The 23,244-nt window shown below is 43.7% G+C and overlaps 1 protein-coding gene across 2 annotated transcripts in view; it reads left to right on the top strand.

Moving 5' to 3' along the window:
* The window catches only part of XYLT1 (xylosyltransferase 1), a 192,246-nt gene that overhangs the window by 46,518 nt on the left and 122,484 nt on the right, over nt 1-23,244 (top strand). Inside the window, exon 2 of one of the 2 annotated variants that reach the window (XM_075767886.1) lies at nt 6,462-6,500. The exons of the other annotated variant lie outside the window; for it this stretch is intronic. Within the exon in view, the coding sequence (XP_075624001.1) occupies nt 6,462-6,500 (39 nt within the window). The remainder of the gene's footprint in view (nt 1-6,461; nt 6,501-23,244) is intronic. 2 annotated transcript variants of the gene reach the window in all.

Genomic DNA, 23,244 nt, shown 5'->3' with positions numbered 1-23,244 from the left:
GTCTGTCTGTGCCACGCACGGGACCGATTGCAGGGCTGAGACCTGAGCTCAGGTCTCTACCAGACGTAGCGGGTGGTGGCTCTCAGGCAGTGAGAAGCAGCTGCCATCCTGCCCCCGGCACTGCGTGACCTGCAATGGGGCTGTGCTGTCACTGGGTTACTGGGTGACACGAGACCCCGCTGCTGGAGGAAGGGAGCCAGCAGGCAGGGCGCAGCCTGGACCTACTGGTTGTCCCAGGGGGTTGCTTCGTGCTAACTACATCCTTCAGTGTTTCTGCTCCTCGGCAGCTGTTGTCATTGCTCCCCTCTGCTCCCTTCTGTCTCTTCAAAGGACATTGTAAGTGTCTGTAGCTCTTCGTCATATGAAAATTCGGATATGTGGCTTGCAGAGCAGATGAGTCGGCTGCCCCTTTTCTGCACCATTAGTTGGTGTAACGGGAAGTTGTTCACGCTTCAGGCTTGGCTTCAGCCACTGCTTGCCTAGAGCCTGCTGCACAGGCTGAAATCCAGTCTTCACTAAGTGTTTGTTTCCAGACCATTGCAGCTGTAGTAAGTGGTGGAAAGATTGGTATATTGATAACACAGTAATTTCTTCCTGAGAACCACTATTCATTCCAACAATGTTAGTGTGGGGAGGGAAATGGTGCAAATGTGCTAATTTCCAGTCTTGGCATTTCAAGATCAGTCTTTCATTGAATAATTGTTCTTAATATGTAGTAGGAAACGTTCTCTGTAGTCTTTTTCCTTTCTCCTAGCTGCCTTTGAGGAGGAAAAAAAGAAGTCAAATAGTAACTTTTACACCTGTGTACAAGAGCCTCCTGGATGTGTGTTAAGATGTCCAGCAGAAATAATAAAATTATGATTTATGTGGCCTGTGATGACAAGCTGAGATTTTTATGGAGCTGGTGTATTTGCTTGAAAGGGTCCCTTGCAGAGCAGTTACACTGAGGCTCTGGGTACATCAGTACTAGTGAGTTCTTCCCATCTTTTCTTCTTTATGCAAACACTTACGGAGCCTGTGAAGTGATGCTAAGACAAAAAAAAAATCAGGCTAGTGTCGCATAGACCACCCTGGTAATGCTCACCCTTCCTACCCTTCCCCTCGAGTCAGTGCTCGCAAACGTTGGTGCAGCTCGTGATGGTGGGCAGCGTGATAAAAAGCAGATCTGCAAGAGCATTTTCGGGTTTTGTTTTCTTGATATTTAAATGACATACTGTTGCGCAAGCCCCTTAGAAAGCGCCTAAGCGCGTTGGAGATATTGCTGCCATGACCCCTGTGCCTTGCACACAGGGGATGTGAGCTGGGTGACTTTAGGATTGCCTGTACCCCTGCCCAGCAGCTCCCGTCCAGGCTCGCGGTACTGGCGCTGCCAGGAAGTGTCTCTGCCCCAAATAAGTCAGCGTGTGTAAGCTAGCTGGTGGTGTAGAGGCGGCTGTTAATGTGACTTATATCTAAGGGTACAATTAAGGTTACTGAACACTTCCTGTAATAAGATGCTGGGTTTCGTTGCAGGGACATGCCGCACACCCTCCGTCTGCAGGGAAACTCCGTGCGTTTGTACCCAGGGTGCTGCTCTGGGGCGCCTGTGCCACCGCTGTCCTTGCGATGTGTGGGAGGTTACCTGACTTATGTTCCCCCTCGGTAGTGGAGAGATGGGCAGAAATGTGGTGAAATAACACTCCAGGAGGTCCCTTCCAATCCTGTTTTGTTTTGTTTTTTGTTTCTGTGAAAGGTCTTGAGCCAAATTTGAGCATAGGATGAAAACCACAGGCTGGCAGGCTAACAAACCCCTGGGTCATAAAATGAGTCAGCAAAAGAGACGAAGCCACAGTGCCCTGGGATAGCTGTAGCCCTCAAATGAAATTTGTAAAAACAGCACTGCCCACACAGGGAGCTGCTGTTATGTGGTCCTGCCTTGCAGGCAGCAGAGCTGTTGGAGAGGACGTGTGAAATGTCACTTTTAGGTGAATGTTTTGTGTCTTTGTTTGAAACTGTGGTTTCATGAGAGGAAGTATTTGGTGGTGATGCTGGCATTTGTTACTGCTACTTACCTCCTTGCCCTGTCCCCAACTGCTGGCTCTTCCTTCATATCCTCTCCCTCCTGGCTTTGCTGGCCACCCCTCTGCTGTGCCAGCACAGCTCTCCTCGCCTCGCGTCATGAGCTGGGTGAAGGAACTGATTCAGCTGTAAAATGATACATAACAAATAAATAAAATTTAAAAAGACCTTTTCAAGTTGATTTGGTTCCCCTGTGTGGGTCAGGGCTCAGCTGCGCAAAACGTGGGTGCAAAAATTGCTGCGATGTGAGTGCTGCAGTTCTGGGGCGAGGGCACCTGCAACTGGCACTGCTTCTGGGGAGCTGCTGCCCCACGCCAAGCCACGAGCAGATCCGTGCGGCCTCCAGGCATGGAGAGAAGTGACTAGAAACTGAGTGAAAATCAGCCCATCAAGTAAAAAAAAAAAAAAAAACAAAAACCAAAACCCAACAAACTTTTTAAGTGCCTGTCATGCTCATCAAAGCTGAATACAGCTGTGTGGGAACCAGAAGTGTGCAGTGCAGAAGTGATGGAAGGGCCGGGGAGATGGAAGGCATGTCTGCAGGATCGGGTCCAGCACAGCCAACAGCACTTTGCTGAGTCTGAGCACTGGACTTTCCTGCAGTCAGTCTTGGACTGTCACCAAAAATACGTGTGATTAGACTGAGGCGTAGATTGAGTTACTGTCTTCAAACCTGCTGTCTCTTGAAATATGCTAGAAAAAACATTTTTTTGTGGTATGGGGAGAGACATTTATTGTGGTCAAGGTCTCACCAGTCACTTAAGGATTTCTTTCATATTTCTCATATGACTTTGGAATAGTCGGTTTATTTGTCTGTACCTCAGTTCCTCCCAGCCTTCCCATCCTTTAATTTTGCTTTGGGAAGGTTGCAATGTCTATGAAAACTGTTTCTTTCCTGTATGTGAGCAAAACATTAACCCTTTACGAAAAACATGATAACCAAACCGCAGACCACAGTTGCTGTGCTCAGTGTCACCTTTCAGTAGTAAACAGGCTTACCCTGATCAGTCTTTAAACATGAGAAGTGTGTCAGCAATGTCATACTGTTTACATTCCAATTCCGCTACAGATTTCATTTGATCACAGGCACTGGAGATTAATGATTCATAGCACTTGAACAATGGCAGTCTGAAATTTCAGATGGGATGATTGCTGAGGTCCCCGGAGTTCAGTTGTAACAACTCCTGTGGTACTGTGGTAGGCTGCTGAGACCCGGTGGAGTTGAAGTGGAACATACACGGAGCAAGCAGAACTTTGCTCAGAATGGTGCCGGTTGTTTTGCTGTTTGCTCCTGAGTATTTCTGTGTGGAGACGTGGATGAGTGATAACTTCGCTCTCTGGCTCAGGCCTTTCATTAGCAGTTAATAATGAATGAGAGCAGGCAGGTTGGACAAAGCAGAGCGGCTGTAACTTAAAGTAAGTGTGTACCCTCATCCCTCACACACGGGCTGTTCCTGTGCACGTTACCGTACATAACCATGCATTGGGCCGTGCCCAGGAGAAGGGCAGTGGGATCTACCCAAATGTGACATATTTATTTGGCACTAGTGATAGGTAGATAATTTTAAGAACATGCCCCTTCCTGCAGTAAGAGTGAAAGCCTTTCTTTTAAGTTGCTTACATTGAGCTTGGATTTTAAAACTATTTTTTGCAGTTGAAAACTGAATTTGACTATGTCTTCCCTCCTTCTCCACCCTCCTCAGCTTCCTTATTGCCTTGCTCAAAGAGAATTGGGATGGGTTCTCCGCGGTTGTGTTTTGGGGACCCTCAGGTCAGCTCCGAGAGCTGTGATGAGCGTGGTACCTGAACTGCACGAGCGAAACAGAAAAGTAGAGCGGGCAGCCAGGCACCGCGTGAAAGAAGTAGCCTCTGTGCAAGGGAAAGGTGGCATCCAGAAACAAACCAGGAAAGCCTCTTTGGTTCACAGTCAGTGGATGCTGAGAGGCAGCCATGTAGCGTGTGAACTGCTTTTGGGAGAAAGGGGGAAAAAAAAATGCAAGTGTGAGATGGGGAAGAAGAAACTTACCTGGTTTGTTCCTACTTTGGACCATAAAAGCCAAGCTTCATTTCTTCTCAGATAATTCAGAAGCGAATGCCATGTCACATGTATGAATGATGTGTGCTCCTAATGATGGGGGGAAACGGGTCCCCCCACAGTGCTACAGTACAGTTTCTCTGCACAATGGCTCCTGTACAAGTTAATACAAGTAACCATAGCCAAAATGAGGAGGAGGAAAATAAACAGGAAACACTGTAGCATCACAGTTTAATAGGCCCATGCTGATGCACCATATTCCACATGGTGAAATAATGTCATTCAAAACCTGGTTTATATTTACAATTTTCTTTAGTCAGGAAAGCTTTTGAAATTAATAATTACCATAAGAAATCTGTTCTGTTCAGCAAGCATTGGACTTAATTTGTCTGGCTTTTAAATAGTCTGAAGCCTTTTCTATTACAGGAATCCCCTGATCTTTCCAGGATGTTTTATACATACAGTAGCTGCTTCCTCTTATAGAAATAATGTCATTTGGAAGTGAACAGTACATGCTGAAAAAGCTTTTGTGTGCGATCAAATTGGCAGCGACTGAGAAAATCCAGATGATCTCCCAAAGGGGAGTCTGTGCAGCTGGGCCGTTCTTTGTTACAGTAGTATTTTGCTCTATTTAGGCACGTTTTGTATTCTATCTGCTGCACACACCTGCCAGTATTGTGATCTTCCTGCTATGATATAAATGTGAGTGGGACAGCGTAGGGCAATGCTGTGACCAAACTAGCATCGCTTAGAGTCCGGCTGCAAAATGGATGAGTTTATCCCTGCTAAGGCTGTAAGAGAAGAGCTGTGAGTGCTGACATCATTTGTCTTTAGAAATGTAAAGCCATCCAAGGACAAGTTTCCTCTCACCAATTCTCTCACCTCCAGATGATTCCCCCCCCTCTAGCTTAGCTGATAACATGATATTTGGATTTCAGTGAGGTTTCTCAGTTTCCTTCCAGTCTTGATATCATTTGGCCAGTTGTCAGATAATATCTACTACATGTGGATAATAGAGGTACTCTGGTGTTAGAACACGTTGATGAAAGGTTACGTTTAAGTTAGCAGTGTGACAGAGGAGATCGTGGGCTCTTTCAGCTGGGCACAGCGTGCTCTCTGGCCCATGATGTACTGAGTGGAGGAAAGATGTATCAAGGGTTTCAAGGCCAATTTCCTCCTTGACTTTTTTTTTCCTAGGTTGATATCTTGTTTCTTCATTAGTATAGTTACAGTGAATATTAAACCAAAAGTTGCTTTATAGGCATAATTAAAAATAAGAGTAATATATATTGTCTTGGAGGAAAGCCAGATTTTTTTTCATTCTGTTCTCTGATTTAGCGAAAGTGAGAATCACAATGACCTGAGTATCTGAAGATATCAAAACACAAAATTAGTCTCAGGAGCCCGATAATCTGACAGACAAGAATTTACTCTACTAAACTAAAGCTGTCTAATTTTGACAGATGGGATGGATTAAAGAAAAAGCATCATTGACCTGGTTCCACTCTGTTAGACTTTCCAATTAAACAGGATGTTGTAGAAAGCAAGGCCTTGCAGAGTAATACCTGGACCAGCAGGACTGTGGATTTAAATATCCCTTATACTTTAAAAGATGTTCCTTTAAAGATTTTTCTTGAGCACTAATCCCAGAACACTAATGATGCAGTCTCCTGTAGGGATGTTATCTTTTTCTAGCCTCTTAATTAACTGGCTAAGTAGACAATTTTTGTGCTTTTGTATTTAGAAGCTCTTTAATGAGGTTTGAATTCTCTGGCCAAGCCAAGTTAAGAGTTCAGATTTTTGACACCAAGGAAGATGCCAGATGGCAGAACGTGCATAGTGCACTTACACATACAGTGTGCAGAGCTGGAGAGAGACATTCATCAGGATGAAATTTTAATGGAAACCAGAATAACCATGGCATAACTGCAGCTATTGGGAGGAAAAGCTTTGCCAAGGATATGGCCAACCCTATCATCATCAAGTCCTAATCAACTTTCTGGAAAGGTTCTAATGCCTTGAAATTACAGGAGCATCAGTCAGTTGTAATCTAAGAAAGAAATGTAGCAGAAGATTAAATCAAAGATGCAAGGGCCTGTGTGTGGCCTTGAGTTGTTCTGTAGCTAATCTGTCTCTGATATACTCTGGTTACTGCAACTTCCTACAGTCATCCAAATATTGTAGAGATCCTGTAATTTCTGTGCGATGTAGGATGTCTGGAAAAAGAGGCACTCTTAAAAACAAACAAACAAAAAAACCCCACCACCACCAAAATCCCAACATCGCTACTTTGGACCAATAATGGCTCAAAACACCTTCTTTTCCATTATTCCAGAGTAATGGCTGTTTCTGTCTGCTCTTTTTGTAGATTGAACCTCCTAGTCCCTACACCAGCTTGGAGACTCAGGTTAGTACCACCCCCCACTCCCACTTCTTTCTTACGAGAGATTCTCTAAAAGAAGGCTGATCTGCTGTTTCCCATATTTATGATATTTAACCGTGTTGGTGACCCTGGAGAAGGTGCAACTGTAACGGCAGTAGTGGTAGCTCCCACCACGACCGACTGGGCAAGAAGAGACCCAGCTCTTTGCAGGAAGCAGTAGGTGTGGATGGTGAGGAAGGGACCTGGCTACAGATGGACTGTAGCACAAGTGGCTTGTATTTGTTAGAAGAGAGGATGCAGTCCTCAAGGCAGTGCAAGCATCCAGTCATGGGATTCTTGTTTTTCTTTGTATACTCAGCTTCCCAGCTTTTGTTACGATCCCTGCTGCTGGTGTGTTACTCGAAAATACTGTTGCGCCGCAGTTTCCTCTTTAGACTGACACCGAATGGTAATGAATCTCTGGCGATGCCTGGCACCAGAAGGTCAAAGTGACAGAAGGGATTTTACAAAGTCACTGGTGCTTTGATTTGTGTTTTCTAACAAGGCAGCATCATTGATTTCCATTCTCACTGATCTTTGGGAGACAGCAAAGGTAATGGTACTTGCATACTGAAGATGAGTGTTTATTCAGAACACACATTTCTCATGTCCCTTAGTGACTGCATGAATATTTCTACCTTTGTCTTCTGCTGGCCTTTCTCTGGGGAGAGCTTTTGACTGTTTTGTTTTTTGTTTCAACAAGCCTACTACATCTTTTTTTATGGACCTCACTTTGGAGCCAAGGCTTTGTGAGTTGAAACTGGCAAGGAAGGATCACACAAAGATTGTTAGACGCAGTGGCATTATAAAGTGGTATCAAAACACAGAGTACCTAATAAAGTACTAATCAGTGCATGATGTAGAACTAGAAATACACAGTAATAACGAAGACTTATTATTGACTTAAAGTAGTGTCAGAACATCCGTTTGTGTCAGTGTAGGGGAGAATGCACTTGCGAGTATGAGCAAGAGAATTTCACGCTCAGAGAAGGAAGTGAAAGGGGGATGACCAGCTCCAGCCGGTGCAGCTGCCAGCTGCAGCAGATTCCTGGCCAGGTGATGCCTTCAGCCCCAGCACCACTTCCTCGTCCTGCCCTGCCAGTTTGTGTCTTCCCTGACCTGCGTGTTGCTTGCTCTTCTGGCCTGTTATCTCCATGCTAAGACTGTCAGCAGGGGTGCCAGGTGACTGCAAAAGCTGCTGTGCTTTCAAGGGGTCTTAATATTTTTGGGGTCAGGGAGGGCATAAACGCATTCTTTAATGAATAATTACGGTAGAAATTAAGTGTATGCTTATATGTGTTGATATTTCTTTCAGTGTTACTGAAAGTCACATCCACTTCTGAATCCATTTTCTGTAGAAAACTGCTTACTTCTGACCTTGAAATAGACGAGGAGAGCCAAAACCTATGTCTTATGGGCAACACATGTAGATCCCAGAGTGTTCTAGACTGCTGGGGTCTGCTCAAATGTAGGAGCTGAGACCAGGCAGGTATCCTGGGCTGAGGAGGGAAGGGAAGGGACCGTGTCTCTCTGAGAGGTGGAAGTAAATCTGGGTATCACAGCTGAAGGTCAGGGCATGACTTTGGTTTTTAGGGATATATTTATCTTTAGATGAAGCAGTCAAAAGCATTCAGATTAGCAGTGGAAGCTGTTTTATATCCAGACTAAGAATTTAGCAACTTGAGACTGGACCACAGTCTTAACTGCAAGTCTCTTGTTTTCTTTGCAGTGAAAAAGCACTGTGAGAAAAATAAGATCAGCAGCTTTAATGTTTTGCCAGCTTGAACAGGATATTAACTAATATGGTTAGTAAAGAATCCCTAAATTTGCGCAAGTTTCCCTGCATGCTTCAGTCTCTTCCTTTTTTTGGGGGGACAGATGGGAGCAGAGAGTAGCACTGCATTCATTTGAGACATGTTGAGCAGACTAGTGAGCAGCTTCTCTGCTTTGGTGATTTCCTGCACAATCTTGGGATGAATCGGCTCATTTGAGAGTTTCTCTCCACTGCCCTCTGGTTTCCTGTCTTAGCTCTGGTTTGGTTGGCATTTGCAATGTTGACATTTCAAACCCATGCTGTGTGTTGAAAGGGGACCACGTTTTGGAGGCCTTCTCATGAATTTTTCATATCATTTCTCCTCCTTTCCCTAGTCTCCCAATCAGCTGTACAATGGTTGAAAATTTTAAGGGTATGGCTGCAAGTGATCCTCTAAAGAGAGAATGGGTTCTCTTCCAACCAGCTCAGCTTCAGTAGATCTCTTTGAATTCCTCTATAAAGATATATTTTGGGTTGTGTGTAAGTGAACAGAGGGAAAGCATTTACTTGAGAGCTAAGCAAGTGTTTTTGGCTGATGTTTTTCCAAGCAAAAGACAGTTTCTGCAAACAAAATAATTTTTGCACAATTCCCTCACATGCCTCCCTCTTTTAGAGGCGTATCAAAATACATTGTTCAAATTGGACCTGCCAAACCACACTACTCCTGTTAATCAAATAGCAGTATGTTGGGGGCTGGTCTGATTTCTTTGTACCTACCTGTGCTGGGGCAGTGTGTCAAAAGGTTAATGCAGTCAGACGGCTCCTGTTCTCCTTGTTCTTTTTTTCTAAGTAGGATCATATAGCTCACAAACAACTGTGCTTTAGCTTTTCTCTTGTTAAATGGTGTGTCACAAGTGTGAATCATGTAATGTGTAAACTTGGTGCAGCAACTATTTAATTGGCTGTGTTCAAGGGAGTAGGATGTGGCAAATTTATTTGCACTGTGTTGCAAAATGATACTTATCTAGGGTGAAACCCAGAAACCTTGTCTTTACTGTATTGGAAAAAATATTTTGAAAACAAACCTCCCATTTCCTAAGTCCCACTATGTGCTAATGCCAAAACCAGATAAGCCTAAGCATCCTTGAGGTGTTTGATAAGGTCATGATGTCAGAATTCTTTTGGAGGGTTTAGGCGTGTTTGTCTGTACTACCATGCAAAGAGAAGCTCTGCATAATTTGGAGAGAATGAAGGAAACAAAGAGAGAACGAAAGCTGTTTTCAGCAGCTGAGATGGCTGTACGTTACATCTGAAACAGCTGTGACTCTGTGACTACTTTTCTCATGATTTCAGAAGTTATCTCCATCAATGAGATTGTGGCTCTCTGCATTTCGCACTTCCCATCCTTCATTTCACAAAAATACCCGGAGCCAAATGTAATGGCTTCAGCAGCAGTTAGCCCAGAGATAAATTTTGGCCCAGTTTTTCATTCCCTTGGAGCAATGGAGTTTGTTATCGTCTTTGGGTTGGAGAGATTGTTATCGGTCTCCTTCCAAAGCTGTAGCTTTGTGACTGTTAAAAGTTGTGTGATCAGATGCTAGGGAGCCTGCTAAGGCTTACTGATGTAGGACCAGGGAGTATTGCAGCTGGCGGAGGGAACGGGGCTCTGCGTAGCAGGGAATGGACTGAGTAATCGGTGTAGCAGTTGCAGTTCTTACCTCTGCCCTCACCTGAGAGAGGCAAAACTTGCCACGCGTTTTCCTTTTGCCAGTGCTATCCTGGCACGAGTGCGGTGCAGTGCCTGCCCCGAGAGTACACCTGCGGCAGGCAGGGGTGTGCCCTCGTGTCTGTGTGGTAAGCCGTTGGTTTTCCACTGCCTGGAGATCAACAGCATCTCTTCTAAGCTTATGGCAATAATTAAAAAAACCCCCACGATTGTTCCCAGAATATAGAATACTTATTTTTCCTGTGTTGTTAGAAGTCAAGATGTGAACTGATTTCTGCTGTGCAGTTTCCAGAAGATGCTCTCGCTGCGGTACCTTGTTCTGTGGGAGTAGCTGGTGGCTTGCAGCCTCCCTTTAAGTGATGGGGTGCTACTGATGTGTGAAACCTGGAGATTGCTGAAATAACACGCACACTCGGCACCCAAACACGAGACTGTTGTGTCACGCATACACCACACCAGGAGGATTTCAGCTGGAAAGTTACCTTAGCCAAGGGGGGGACAGTCCAGAGAGGATTACGTTGGCAAAGAGCCAGTGTGAAAGATGCTTTGAAGGCCTCTTCCCAGGGCACACAAGTGCTTACCCACCTTGGTGAAGTAAATATTGATGCTGGAGTAGGGGCAGCAGTGTGCTTGTCATATTACAGCAAAACCAGACTGCTTTTTCATACCCTTCTGTAATTAGGGTGTACCCTGCCTACAGCATAGTGGCTCAGTACCTCTTACCATGTCAGCCTCTTGTCTCAGGGAACAGCTCAGATGCTGATCGCTCCCAGACAAAATTTGTATTTTAATAGTAGTGCTTTTAAAGAGGCCGGGGGAGAAGACTGCTTGTTATTGTCCTCTCTGCCATTTAATTTTTTTTAAGAGCTAGCTCTTTTTAGAATGAAAATGTCCTACCCTGGGGAGCATTGTGTAAGGAACAAAAATTGTCATATTAAAAGGTATTTATTATCCTGTAATTCCTTTCTCAGAAATTGATTACTGGCTTAATTCAATAAAAGGCTCAGAACTGAAGGTTCACGGCATGCCACCCTGTTGTGGGTGTCGCACTTCACGATTAAGTGGCTGCTTTGAACAGCAAAAACGTACTCTTGTTGTGTTTCTTGCAAGCGCCTGGCAAGATGTCTTTGTCATTGGGTACAAGTCAAATAACTCCATTGCCTATAGGACTCTAAATAATCGCGTGCTCAGTTGTTTGACCTTTAATTATTTCTGTCATCCAGAGGCACGCTGCTGCCTGGCAAACTCACGCACCTCGTACCCGGTTCTTGTCTGGGAGCGGTGAGGTGCTGTCAGCCCTGCTTGGATCCCGAACACAAGTACGGCAGCAGCTGCACAAGTTGCCAAATCCTGCATCTTAAACTGGAGATGGTTGTCTTTGCAGATAAGTGAGCGCTTTGCCCTTTGTGCATGGACTTGGTCAGTGTTTGCTTCATTGGGGGCTGCACAGCTGATTTCACCCGAGTGCTGTGTAATCGGCATTTCCCATTGCAAACTTAAAGGTACTACAGCCACTACTAAACCCAAGAATAGAAACACTCCCTGCATTATTTGTTAGAGTATCATATGGAAAAGAATCATTAAATAATTGGGGAAATAGTTTATAAAAGAATATGACTAAAAATAATACTCTGAATCTTGTCTCTCTGGCTTTGGGGGTGTTTGGGATTACTTTCTGAGTCTTATGGTTACCTCACAAGTTAGAGACTTGGGGATTTTTCCAGTTTCAGTCAATATTCATGGAAAAAACATGAATCCAGGTATCTTGGAGCCTGTAGAAAAAGAGCGTCTTGCAGTTTTTGTGACGAGGTGATTGTGATTGGTAGCACCATAAACATGGAGTCTTTCATAAAATCATGCTGTGAAGATAAGATAAACTTCCAGGGTCCTTGCTTTTCAAAATGCAGATAAAGAGTTTTCTTCCAACTCATTAGTTTGGGTGGCAAAGAGGAGCACATGCCATTTCAAAAGGTGCTGAAGTGAGTGAAGAGCTGAAATGCCTGTGGGATATATGGCCACTGGGGAAAATGCTGCCATTTCTTGCGGTGACTGCACTCACTTTAATTGAGGATTTTGCATTCTGCTGTCGAAGAGGAAGCAGCATGTTTTCCTTCCTGCTGAGAAACATGAAAATACAAGTAGAATTCATGGGCTTACCTCTGAAACCTTTGTGGTGCAGTCCCCATAGAAACATCCAATGCCATCAAATTGCTGAGCTGTTACTGTCTAATAAGCAGATACACTGATTTTGGCAAAGATAAGCCCAGAAACAGCAGCTAGAAAGGTCTCCACTGTTAAATCACACAAGAAGGAGAACTTGGGTCTTTTTAGGAGAATGCATCTTTCAAATGTGGCTGAGTGGGTCCTTTCTGGATGGATGTAGGTGGGAGATACTCTGCAGCATGAACTGGATATTATTTGCATTGAAGATATCTAGGTACAGTCTCATGTAGCATTTTTGGAAGTTTTAACTTTTGTTACACACGCAGTCATTGTATGTGATTTAGCCATGTACGTAGAGAGAGAGAAAGAGCATATGGCTTTGAACTTGCATCTCTAGCCCTTGTTTTCTGCACTGTGTCCATGAACAAACTGAGAAGTTTGGCATTGGTGGCCAGAGGGGTCCTTTACACAGTTTGTTGTATGAAGGCACCACGTGTCACTTAGATTCCTTCCTAACGATGCTGTAAAACTTGAATTTTATAGGAAACTCCTTTAAAAAACCACACCCTTATATAAAGCTTTCTAACTTATGGGGGGGGGGGGGGGAAGCACCTACCCATCAGCTCACAGTGGCTTGTATGACACATAATAATGTAATTCCTTTCTCTTGTTCTTTGGAGGATGTTTGATATTTTCAGCATGTTTTCAGTCTGCTTGGTGCTTGTAAAAGCTGTCCGTGCACAGCACTGAGAATGAAATCTCCTCTTTGAGAGGTACAGGTGGGCAGACTTCCCAGACCCAGCACACAGGGAAGGGAACCTCTCTGATGGACGGGATGGTATTTTCAACTCCTCTGAACTCTGCATCCAGAGCTCGCTAAGCTTCCTTGCTCTCATTTAATTGAGCCTGAACTAGCTCATGTTCTCTGGATGTCAGCTGTAGGTTGTTCTGGTTTGGTTTTTTTTGTTTCCAGAAGTATTCATGACCTGTCCAGTGGGTTGTCATTTTAATACTCATTTGAGAAACCATTCTTGTCCTTTCTAGAAGCAGAGAAGTTTCTAATTGTCCCCAAGTCCATTCATGCATGATGCAGCTTCAGGAACATGAGGTGCTCTTACGCGGTTATTTTTAATGATGTATATTTTTAACAGTACACCTACCAAAGCCTTATGCTCCCAAGCTAAGATCTTAAAAAGGTACGAGAATTGTGATTCTTCTCAGCACAAGCTGAATTGCCAGTACCCTTTTAATTTGCACAGCATTCAGAATGTTTACCAGCAATAGCTCATGTTTGTCAGGTGTTTAGCCTCTGATGGAAAGAGAATTGTAAAATTTTGTTCTGTGCTTGACCATTTTTATTGTATAGGGCAAAGTGGCAGGAGGGAGGATACATAAATTATGTTAATTATAATCCATTCCCATCAGAACCAAATGGTTCATTATGACCCTGTCTCTGCTGTACAGTAAAGCTATTGTATGCTGTCATGCTCTGCACTTCAAATGACATCACAGAACAGGAAAATTATTGATTATTCCAGAATAATGGTAACTGGGCTAAGGGATAAAAGATTCATATTTGATATCATAAGGTCTGGCTGATTGCTTAGGTAAAGTTCTGATGCAGAACTGTTCTGACAGCAAAGAGAGAATTGTGCCAACAAACAGAAATATTCTGAGGCTAATTGAATCCTTGGGTATCTGTTGGCATTCTTTAAGTGAAATATATCTAGAAGTTTTCTGATGTATCTAGAAGTAAGTACTTCATATCTCACAGATCGCAAATACAATATACACTTGTGGTAGTTGCAATATTGCAGTGAGGGGCTGTTAAGAGTTTTACAGGTGTTTCCTTTCTCCTGTGCATCCCTTGCTGTCAGAACAGCAAGATAAGAGTTAACACGTTATTTTCCCAGTTAAATGTTAGGTAGCTCCCCTTTCAACACCACCTAGGCTAACATTTGAGCTGCTTAATTACAATCACCCACTTAAGTCTCCCTGAAGCCAGCTGCACTTTTCCTTGAAGTCCCACCATGTATCATGCCTTCATTTCTTACCTAAACCAATTTTCCGTTGCAGTAGATTGTAATATATTTTTATCTCTGGAGCCCTTTTACGCAGAGCGTACTGGATCCTCTGGTGAGTAATTCACTGTGCCTGTCCCAACCGAAGAGGAGCAGTGTTGGTTTATCCTGGCCGAGGAGGTGACTTACTCTGTCAGTGTGAGCAGTGAGCAAGTCGCCCGTGCGACTGGTGCATGGTTGTGGAAGGCTGTGAAGCAGGTAGGACCAAAAGCCACGTGCAGGTGGCCGGAGTCTGATGTTACTGCCTGTGTGGTGTTCTCTGTGCAGCATTTCTTGGGAGACATCTGGGATGCATTTTGCTTTGGGATGGGTTTGAAATGATACTGAAATGTGAGGTCTGTGTCTGTTTTATTTCATTTTCTGTAACAGCTACAGGTAAATGCAACTGAAAAGGCTTTTGTGATGATGCTTTCTTTTTTTTTTCCCCCCCCCCCCTGCAATTTTCCCTTCCTCTGGTTACGCTGGGATTAGACTTCAGTGGCATAAATAGCTCTTCTGTAGCAAAATGGTTTAAAGCGGTAATTCCATTTCTTTGGGCGGTGAAGCATAGCACAGAAAATAAAAATGCACAAATAATTTCTTAAAAACAATCAGATAATAACTGGATAAATATAGACATGCACAGCTGTGTTTTGTATGCGGCATTTTCCTGATCCAGTTACAAAAATTTTGAAGCCAGAGCAACTTTGAAGTGGCTTCATCCACGTTCATGTAACACACTGACAATTTTTTCTGTTTTTGTAATTGCCTAGTCCTTCAAGTACTGGAGACCACAGTACATGGGGAACCAACTTCTAAAAGTGTTGTTCTCGATTTACAGAAGTAGGACGAATTATGCAGAAGGCTCTTTTGCTCACATGCCTGGGCTGCTGCATCGATCGCACGTGCACTCTTTCACGTTAACCCTCCTCTTCCTCCCAGTGCCTTGTTTTACAGGCTTGTGACGCAGCCTTGCGGTCCCTGTAGTTTTGCCTCGTTGTCAGACTTCACTGGTATTGCTAGAAGAGGAATTACCTGGGCCAGAGGCTGGCAATAGTATTAGTTGCTGGTAAATCTGATGGAGATACGGAGCCAACCTCTGTATCACATGCTCCTGTGTTTTGCGTTCTGGTTGGGAAAATGACTGCAGCCGGATAGGTTGCAGTGCTGAAGTCAAAGTGAGATTTAAAAGGAAAAGATGCAAATGTTTTGTTGTCTTGACTTACAACAATGTTTATTGTCGCAGTTGATGAGGCCGCTGAGGCAGTGGGCCAGTGAGTGACAATGGGTTGGTTGTCACTCCCAAGGGTGTGCTAGCTGGACATCCGCAGATGTGATGGAATTTGTGTGAAAATGCTTTTCCATGGGAAATTAGGAAGTAAGCTGATAATCTTTGATTACTTGAGATGTTCGCTATATTTGCTCTTTGGGAAGAAGAAACCAGAATTGAGCCTTGCTGGTCTGGACCCTTGTTAACACTGGTGGGAACTGTGTCATCTCCGTGACTGAAAATCTTGTGCTGACCCAGGCCAAACGGGGCGTTTTGGCGGTGGAAACGGCACGTCCCATGCACACCAGCTGCTCTCCCTCCCCTTCAGCACTTGTTTGTGGCATCCCAGTCTTGATGACGGGGGGGGGCCCTGCCCGTGAAGCATTGCACCCAGTCACATAGGCAGCCCTGCACTCCTCCATCTGTGTTTCAACTGCATCCAGGCACGCCAAGCTATGCGTTAGATAACCTTATCTGAAGAGTACGAGCATTGGGAGGCTGTGTCCAGTAATCGGCAGAGCATCTGAATTTGAGGCTTGCCTTTCAAAGCTAAAGCCAGACCCTGTATTATTGCCTAAGCTCTATGTATTGTGTGCGTGTAGAGAGCTGACAGCCTCAGAAAAGGATTAGCAAAGTCTGTCATGCAGTGAAAATACCAAGGATGTGAGATTTCTGAATCTCGCACCACTGCAGCCCTCGGGCAGAGCCGTAACGTGCCCTCTCTGGCTGCTTGGCATTCGCAGCCCATCACCCCAAAGCATTGCTTATGTCCGTTCTCAGAGAAAAACAAAACCAAAGACAACACCTGCCAAGGCCTGCTCCTTTCTGTGAAAGGTGTGGGATTCCCCCCGCCCAGGCAGCGCTTGCCCGAGAGGTGGGAGCCCCAGAGGGACCCTCTCCTTAGGTTGGGACGGTGCAACCCCTCTGTGCCGGCGTCCCGGGTGCCCTGGCCAGGCTGCCCTGTGCTGCCCCAGCAGGGTGGTGGGACTTTGGAGAGCGCAAGCTGTGCTGTCCCTCGCGGGAAGGGTCGCTTCCCTGCTCCTTGTTGCAGGACTGTTTCTCTGTTTTGTGTGTGCTGCTAAACTGGAGGAAAAAATCTGCAGTTTTTAGATTCGAATGAAGATGAAAATAGTGGTTGGGGAGCCTGTGGTGCTGGCTTCTGTTAGGTAGCAAGTGCCAGGTGCTCACATTTGTAATGGGTTAATAATTTGTATGCATTACAGCAAAGCCAAGCTTGAAGAGGAACTTCCAAGAAAGGTTGTGCTAGAAACAGGTTTGATAAGCTCCTGGCTCTGCTTGGAAAATCAGCTTTAAAACAATTGCAGCCCTTAAATAGTTTCCTTTTTGCTGTTTGTGTGTAATATAATTTATTATACATATTATTCCATGACTTCACAGGAGCCAGAAGGAGTTTTTATTATTAATTCTTTGTTCCTGTGTCTTTTGGCATTTAATTGTACTTTATCCTATGTAGTAAATGTTGCCTAAAGTTTGTAATAGCTTATAATATGACTGTCTTCTAATGTTTGAGTTTATATACAGCAAACAAAATATTTTTAATAAATGCTTATAATAAAATCATGATATTAGAAGAGCAAGCACTTAGCGCCTCTAAAATGACAATAAGTTCATTATTTGCAAATTATCTAGATGCTAATTTGTTTGTGGCCTTCAACAGCATTCGGTTTCTCAGTAGGCAGGAAACACGCAACGTTTGATTGCTGCTTCCAGAGCACCTTTCTGGGAGCTCAGCTTTGAGCTTTTGGCGCTCTTATCACGATGCTTTGTAGCTGCAAAGTGTCTTACAAAGGTCAAAAAGTTAGTCTTGACTAACAGTTAAAAAAAAGGCGTGGTGGTGGTAAAAAAGCAGAAGACAATTTAAATAACAAATCAATGAAGCTTTATCAGTAAGTGCCAGATCAGGCCCATGGTAACCTTTCTCAAGGTCTGCTGCCTATTCCTTTGCCTGTGAAAACACAGAAATGTAGCGTAAATGGAGGTCGTTGCCTTTTTATTTTAGACATCAAACTGATGACTGACATACTTTTCTCATTTATTGTTTTTTTTCTCCAGTCAAATAGCTTTGTATTCTTTCTAGCCTAGCCTTTCAGAACTGACTGTTGATGGTTTTTATCTTATTTTTAAAATTTGATGTGGAGCCTAAGTTAAAACACACCCAGGTTCTCTGCTCCAGATTCCTTGTGTTTCCAGATTTCTCCTGTGCAGGAGTCCCAAGCTGTGCCGAGCACCAGGTGAGGCTGGCGGTGTTGTACGCTCCCGGTCATGCAGCAGTCTGGTAGCCTGGGCCGGAATTGCTGGCGATGTGCAAGGGCTCTTACTGTGGGTGATTTGGTTGTTTGTGCAGAAGATTTAGCACGCATATAACCTGGCCATTCATAAGGAAATGATTTAGTTCAGCATGGTGGGGTTTATTTAAAAGGTACCTGATAGCTTGCAGGTGGTGCCATGCAGGAGAACCCAAACTCTTGTTTTGGGGTCATATTCTGCAGTAGTGACCATGAGGAGCTCTTCTGCAGGAGATGTGTATGAGTAGCCTACATATTTGACTAAGCGGCCGGCCCCCGTCTCCAAGGGAAGCAGAGGTTTCTGGTGTGTAGCTGTTTCTTGTGACACCAGAAGGTGGAAGTCCAGGTCGTGTCCATTGCCTGTAGGTCACTTCAAGTGACAGCAGAATGCTGTGTACCTTCCGTGGAGTTAGTGGAGCCTGTGTGGTGCCTGTGAACCCGGGGTGTGCAGACCTCGCTCGTGTTACAGACATTTACAGGTTGTGTCTGGATATGTACTATAGATGAAAATCTTTTTAATGTAAATTTCTCACTGTTTTGTTTTATATTACTATTGATATTTTTGTAAGTTCTGGTTCCAGCTCAGAAGCAACAGTTTTTCCCTGTACATCATACACCACAATACACACACTGTTTTGGAAGCTGTTCCTTTACTGTGCAAGTGAAAAAAGTTAGTAAAGACCTGTTTTGTTTTATTTTTACAGAGTGCCAGTATTGTGACTGATCCACGGGTCTATGCCACTCTTGACCACTACCTGAAAATTCACTCTGAAGGCTATGCTGTTAAAACATGCGAGCGTTATTTCAAATTACATTTACTCCAGAGCGAATTGGGAGGCTTTGGCATAGCGCCTAGTTTACACTAAGCCTGCCAGCAGAGGAAGTTAATCAAGAATTGTTGGTCCAAGGTGAATTCTTGCTCTGTTTTAGCTTGAATGACTTTCCACGTAGACAGTCCTACATCTTGAGCTAATCTGTTCAGCTCCGGGATTAGGTTGTGTATTTTCAAAAGCGTGATTTCCTTGAAGACGCTCCTGAAACAGCCAGCCGAGCCTGTCTGCTCCCTCATTCCTAGCTGTGTTGCTGGGTACAACCACAAACTCCAACACCAAATACCGGCATCATTCAGAAAATGTCACCCGTTTGCTGTGCTGAAGCTGTTTCACGTGAGGGAGCGGAGTTTGGGGCTGCCAGTGGGAGAGCGGGCGTTGCAAAGAGTCGGTCAGGGACCTGGAGTGTCCCGGCTGGCAGTTTTCATTTTGTTATTGGGATCATCAGACTCCCTCATCCACACCAAGATCTCAGCCAGCCACGAAAATACAGCGTTAGCAAGCTGTGAAGGTCATCCTGGGAAATTCTAGCTGTAGAGGGTCAACAGGGCTTGCTGCTTGGCCGAGAGGGAGGGTTGCTGTCTCCAGAGATGCTCTGTTATTTCTTTAAGTGTCCGTGTCCCTCGTCAGTCCTTCCTGCCCTTCCTTGCCACCTCCTGATGTAACTGTTATGGCTCTGACAACATAAGCTTTTTCTCCTAGGTTTCATGTTCTTAATTAGGTTTTAACTTAAATGTGATGTTTTCCATTATCTGAATGTTTTTCAAACTCAGATACTGAGATTTCTTTTGCTTAATGTCTGTCTTCCCTCTGTGGCAGTTTATTTTGGTCCTTTTTTTTTTTTAATATTTACCTATTTTATTCATAGGTAAACGTGCTGGCTGGATTAGAACGCTTTCTTGATGTCCTTATTTCCATTACTGTCTGTCTTTGTGATATTGTATTTATCTGAATAACTCCATATTTTGATGTCTGAAACAATAGAGGGAGGCTAAATTTTGTCAGTGCTATTTGCTAGCAAAATGCGATATTTTTCTGTTTAGATTCAAAAATTATGGAACTTAGGCTGAAATTAGACTTGTAGCTTGTCTTTCTAGTTATGAAGCTGTTGTTGAAATCTTGAATAACTGCATGTTTCCACAAGGGTAAATAATTTACGGAGCTGGGTAATAGCCCTTATTCAGGAAAACAAGGGAAAACTTTCAAGTTAGGCAGTTGCATCAATGTGAACGCTCACATGCTTTGAATTGAAGATGTTTAAGTGTTTCCCTGATTCTGGCCCTTGATGCAAAAACATTTGCGTATAATTTCAGTGAATTGGCTTTTGCTGTCTTAATAGGCTTTTTAATTATTTATTGGCAGTAATGCTGAAAGGGAGTGAATTTCAAAGATGCAGGCACTTGGAGTCAAGGCATGTGAACAACAGCATTTAAAATGCCTGCTTCAGCATTCAGTAGGGAGGGAGGATCATTAGGCCGGTCACAATCACAGGACTGCAAATGCTGTGCAAGGATGTCCAGCCAAATTCCTAAAAAATGCCAAAGGTTGTTTGCTAGAGTGCTTAAAGGCATCCAGCTCTCCTTGCCTTTGAACAAGACCCATAGAGCTGGGTGGGAGAAACTTTTCTTAACAGTTACAAGTTTTAGAGATTTGAAGTGGTTTTTCACTTCAAAACAAAACCAGATCTTTTGATATTTTCGTACAAGGTGAACAGAAGATGCTCCTTAAACAGTGCTGTGTTACGCATGCACGTACCAGAGAAGCCTCAGAGGTTGCGGCATTCTCCCCACTGACCTGCTGCAGAGCAGGAGGCTGCGTGAATAATGGCAGTCATCAGGTAACACAAATTTCAGAGAGGTCTTTTCTTTACCAGCCTTTGGAGCATAGTGGGAACACATCATATTAATGGAGAGAAGTAGCATGTGTGCTGCAAACTTCTGGTCTTGAGCATCCATATACCCGCCAGGAATTGTTTGGGGAAAAAAGGAAAGGTTAGAGCAGGAATTTTATTTTCTCAGTCTCCTAGTTGTCATGTTTTTGCCATAAAGTTCAACCTGCAATGGCAAAGATTGCCTGTCTGCTCAAAGGACCCATCTGCCTCAGCCCGAGGAGTATCAATAGCACGTGTTCTGCGAGGGCCAGAGCTCTGGCTCAGAGGCCAGGCAGTAGAACAGAAGGTAGGTGGGATCTCTGTAAATGCCAGTGCCAGGTAGTGGGACCAACAGCCAGAGGCAAAGTCTTACATTACAGATTTAATTAAAGAGTCTCAGGGAATATGCATCATCTGAACATTATAATGCTCAGCAGGAACTTTGAGTCTAAGCCAAAGGATAATGAGAATTAAACCACATTTTAACCATGTACATTACAAGGATTTATATTCTTTGCTGGAGCTGAATAATGCATTATTGTAGTGCTGTAACTGGTGTTATATATGACCTTATAAAATGTTGTGATCCTTTCAAGCACTTATTAATAAGTAAAAACCGAAGTATTTTTTCTAGCTATCCTACTTTCATAGTTTGTCCAAGTTTAAAATTGGTTTTGGAACATAGCTTGGAAAGAACAATTACATTAGCATCATTATTTTTAGGAAAATTTGCATAGCTTACTTCTACACAGGTATATAAAGATGTAATGGTACTAGATGTAGAAGGATAGCTGTGAAGCGCTTTGCTTTTCTTTGCCACAATGTCATTTAAGTACATTTCAGGGATTGAGAACAAACTTGTAATTTCACTGCAAAATATGAAAGCTTCTTCTTGAGTTTAAACTTCTGTTATGTGTTACCGGAGACAACAAAAGTAATAGGAAACAACAAATAGCTTAAAATAAAGGAATCTTGTATGCATGAAATAAAGCATATGCGCATCTAAGCAAGAAGGTGGACAAAAAGGAATCATCATGGTCACTATCGATCACCATTTCCTTGGGTGGAGGAGGCACAGAGCCACAAAGCACTTGCAGTATCTTCCTCAAGACCACGCCGTGAGTCCCTAGCCGGGTCTCGACGCTTGTGTCTTAGTCTTTTTGCTTCTCTTCTGTTACTGTTATTTGACAGCCACTTCTTGCAGCCCTTTCTAAGGGTGATGTCTGCTGCTTCTATTGATTGCTGTCACTGTTTCTAGGCAGTGCAGAGTGCTAAAATAATTATTGAAGTTTTTCTCAGGTAAATGCTGTTAAAGAAATGGAGCTAAATGCGAAGAATGATTCTGGCTCTGGCAATGATGAGAATAAAAGGTGACAGTTCAGAATGACTCTGGGTGAAATAGAGGCAACTGAGGGTTCACCATCTGAGGTCTCTAGAGTTTAGGGTCTGAAAATCTTCTGCAAGCTTTGAAAACTTCACCAAATGCATATGCTAAGCTGAGGCAGGGCTGTGATTGTTCACATGTGTACCTGTCTACCTCTGTAAAAAGAACGGACACTTGGGTAAGAGAGCTGCACTGGCAGATGGTACCGCTGCGCTGTCCTGGGCTTGTGCCCTGGTGGCAGAGGGTAACGGAGGGTTCTCGGGAGATGCTCCCTACCTGTCACTGGTGGTGCTTTCATAACAAAGGCCAGCACAACGTCTGTAATACTTACATGCCCAGGCTGGTTGTTTCTGGAGCACCTGAGTGTTTCCTCCTAGGTACGACTGTGCTAACCAGGCTTTTTCCACAAGAATCTTTATTATAATTTTACTTTTTACTAATTAACTTTGAGCCAGCCTTCCAAACTGTTCCCGTGACCTGTGGCTAAAGCAGGACTGCTGTGTAATCTGTAAAACCATATGTAGGTAGAAGATGTGTGTATTTTCCCTTTCTTTGGTCTCTCTAATGATTTTTTTCCTAGCAGATTTTCTGCCCTGTAGCCCAAACTTCTGAATGCTTATCAAAAACTTGGAAAGGCCTCATCTTAGAAAACTTCCTCTTCGTTACATGCCTTCCTCTGGATCACCTGGCAGCAGCACCCTATTCCTTAAGCACTGTTCTTTAACATAAACATTGCTGGTGCTGAGTGCAGTCTTCCCTGCTTTTTATTATTATTTGTTGTTGTTTATTAAGTATATTTACGTAATATAGTATGCTAAAAATAGTTTTGTTTCAGAAGGAATGTGGTGCTCTTTCTGGTGTACAGTCTTGGCGTAGCTGTGTTGTAGCAATATCAACTTCGTATGAGGTATGTCCAGTTTGTGGATCACTGAAAATGAGTTAATACTGATGTTTCTCCACAAAGCTACAGAAATACAAAATTTCTTGCCATTAGTTTCAAAATTTGACCAAGATCCCCTTGCTACTTAACAAATCATTAAGTACTTGTCGAGAGAGCACAGTAATAACCTTCAGGCAGATTTCTAAACACCAAAGCAAGCTTAAGGCAAGTAATTTGGTATGTCTACGTCATCCTTCGTGTCTTGTTCTTTGGATTTGTTTGTTCTTACTGCTCTTGTGTGACTCAGAAGTATATAGGCAAATGCTAGCCAAGAGTAAACGTTATTATTTTTATTATTGTCATTATAAAGTGAAGCTGTGTAAGCCCATCTGGGTAACGGCACTTTTACAGTAGGTGATGCCGTGGTCTGAGCATGAGGAAGGGGTGCACCGACTGCTCTTCTGTAACTGGTGTCTTACAGCGATAG

The sequence above is a fragment of the Balearica regulorum genome, chromosome 15 (genome assembly GCF_011004875.1).
Source record: "Balearica regulorum gibbericeps isolate bBalReg1 chromosome 15, bBalReg1.pri, whole genome shotgun sequence".
Classification (NCBI taxonomy): Eukaryota; Metazoa; Chordata; class Aves; order Gruiformes; family Gruidae; genus Balearica; species Balearica regulorum.
This window is presented reverse-complemented; position numbering and strand designations above follow the sequence as displayed.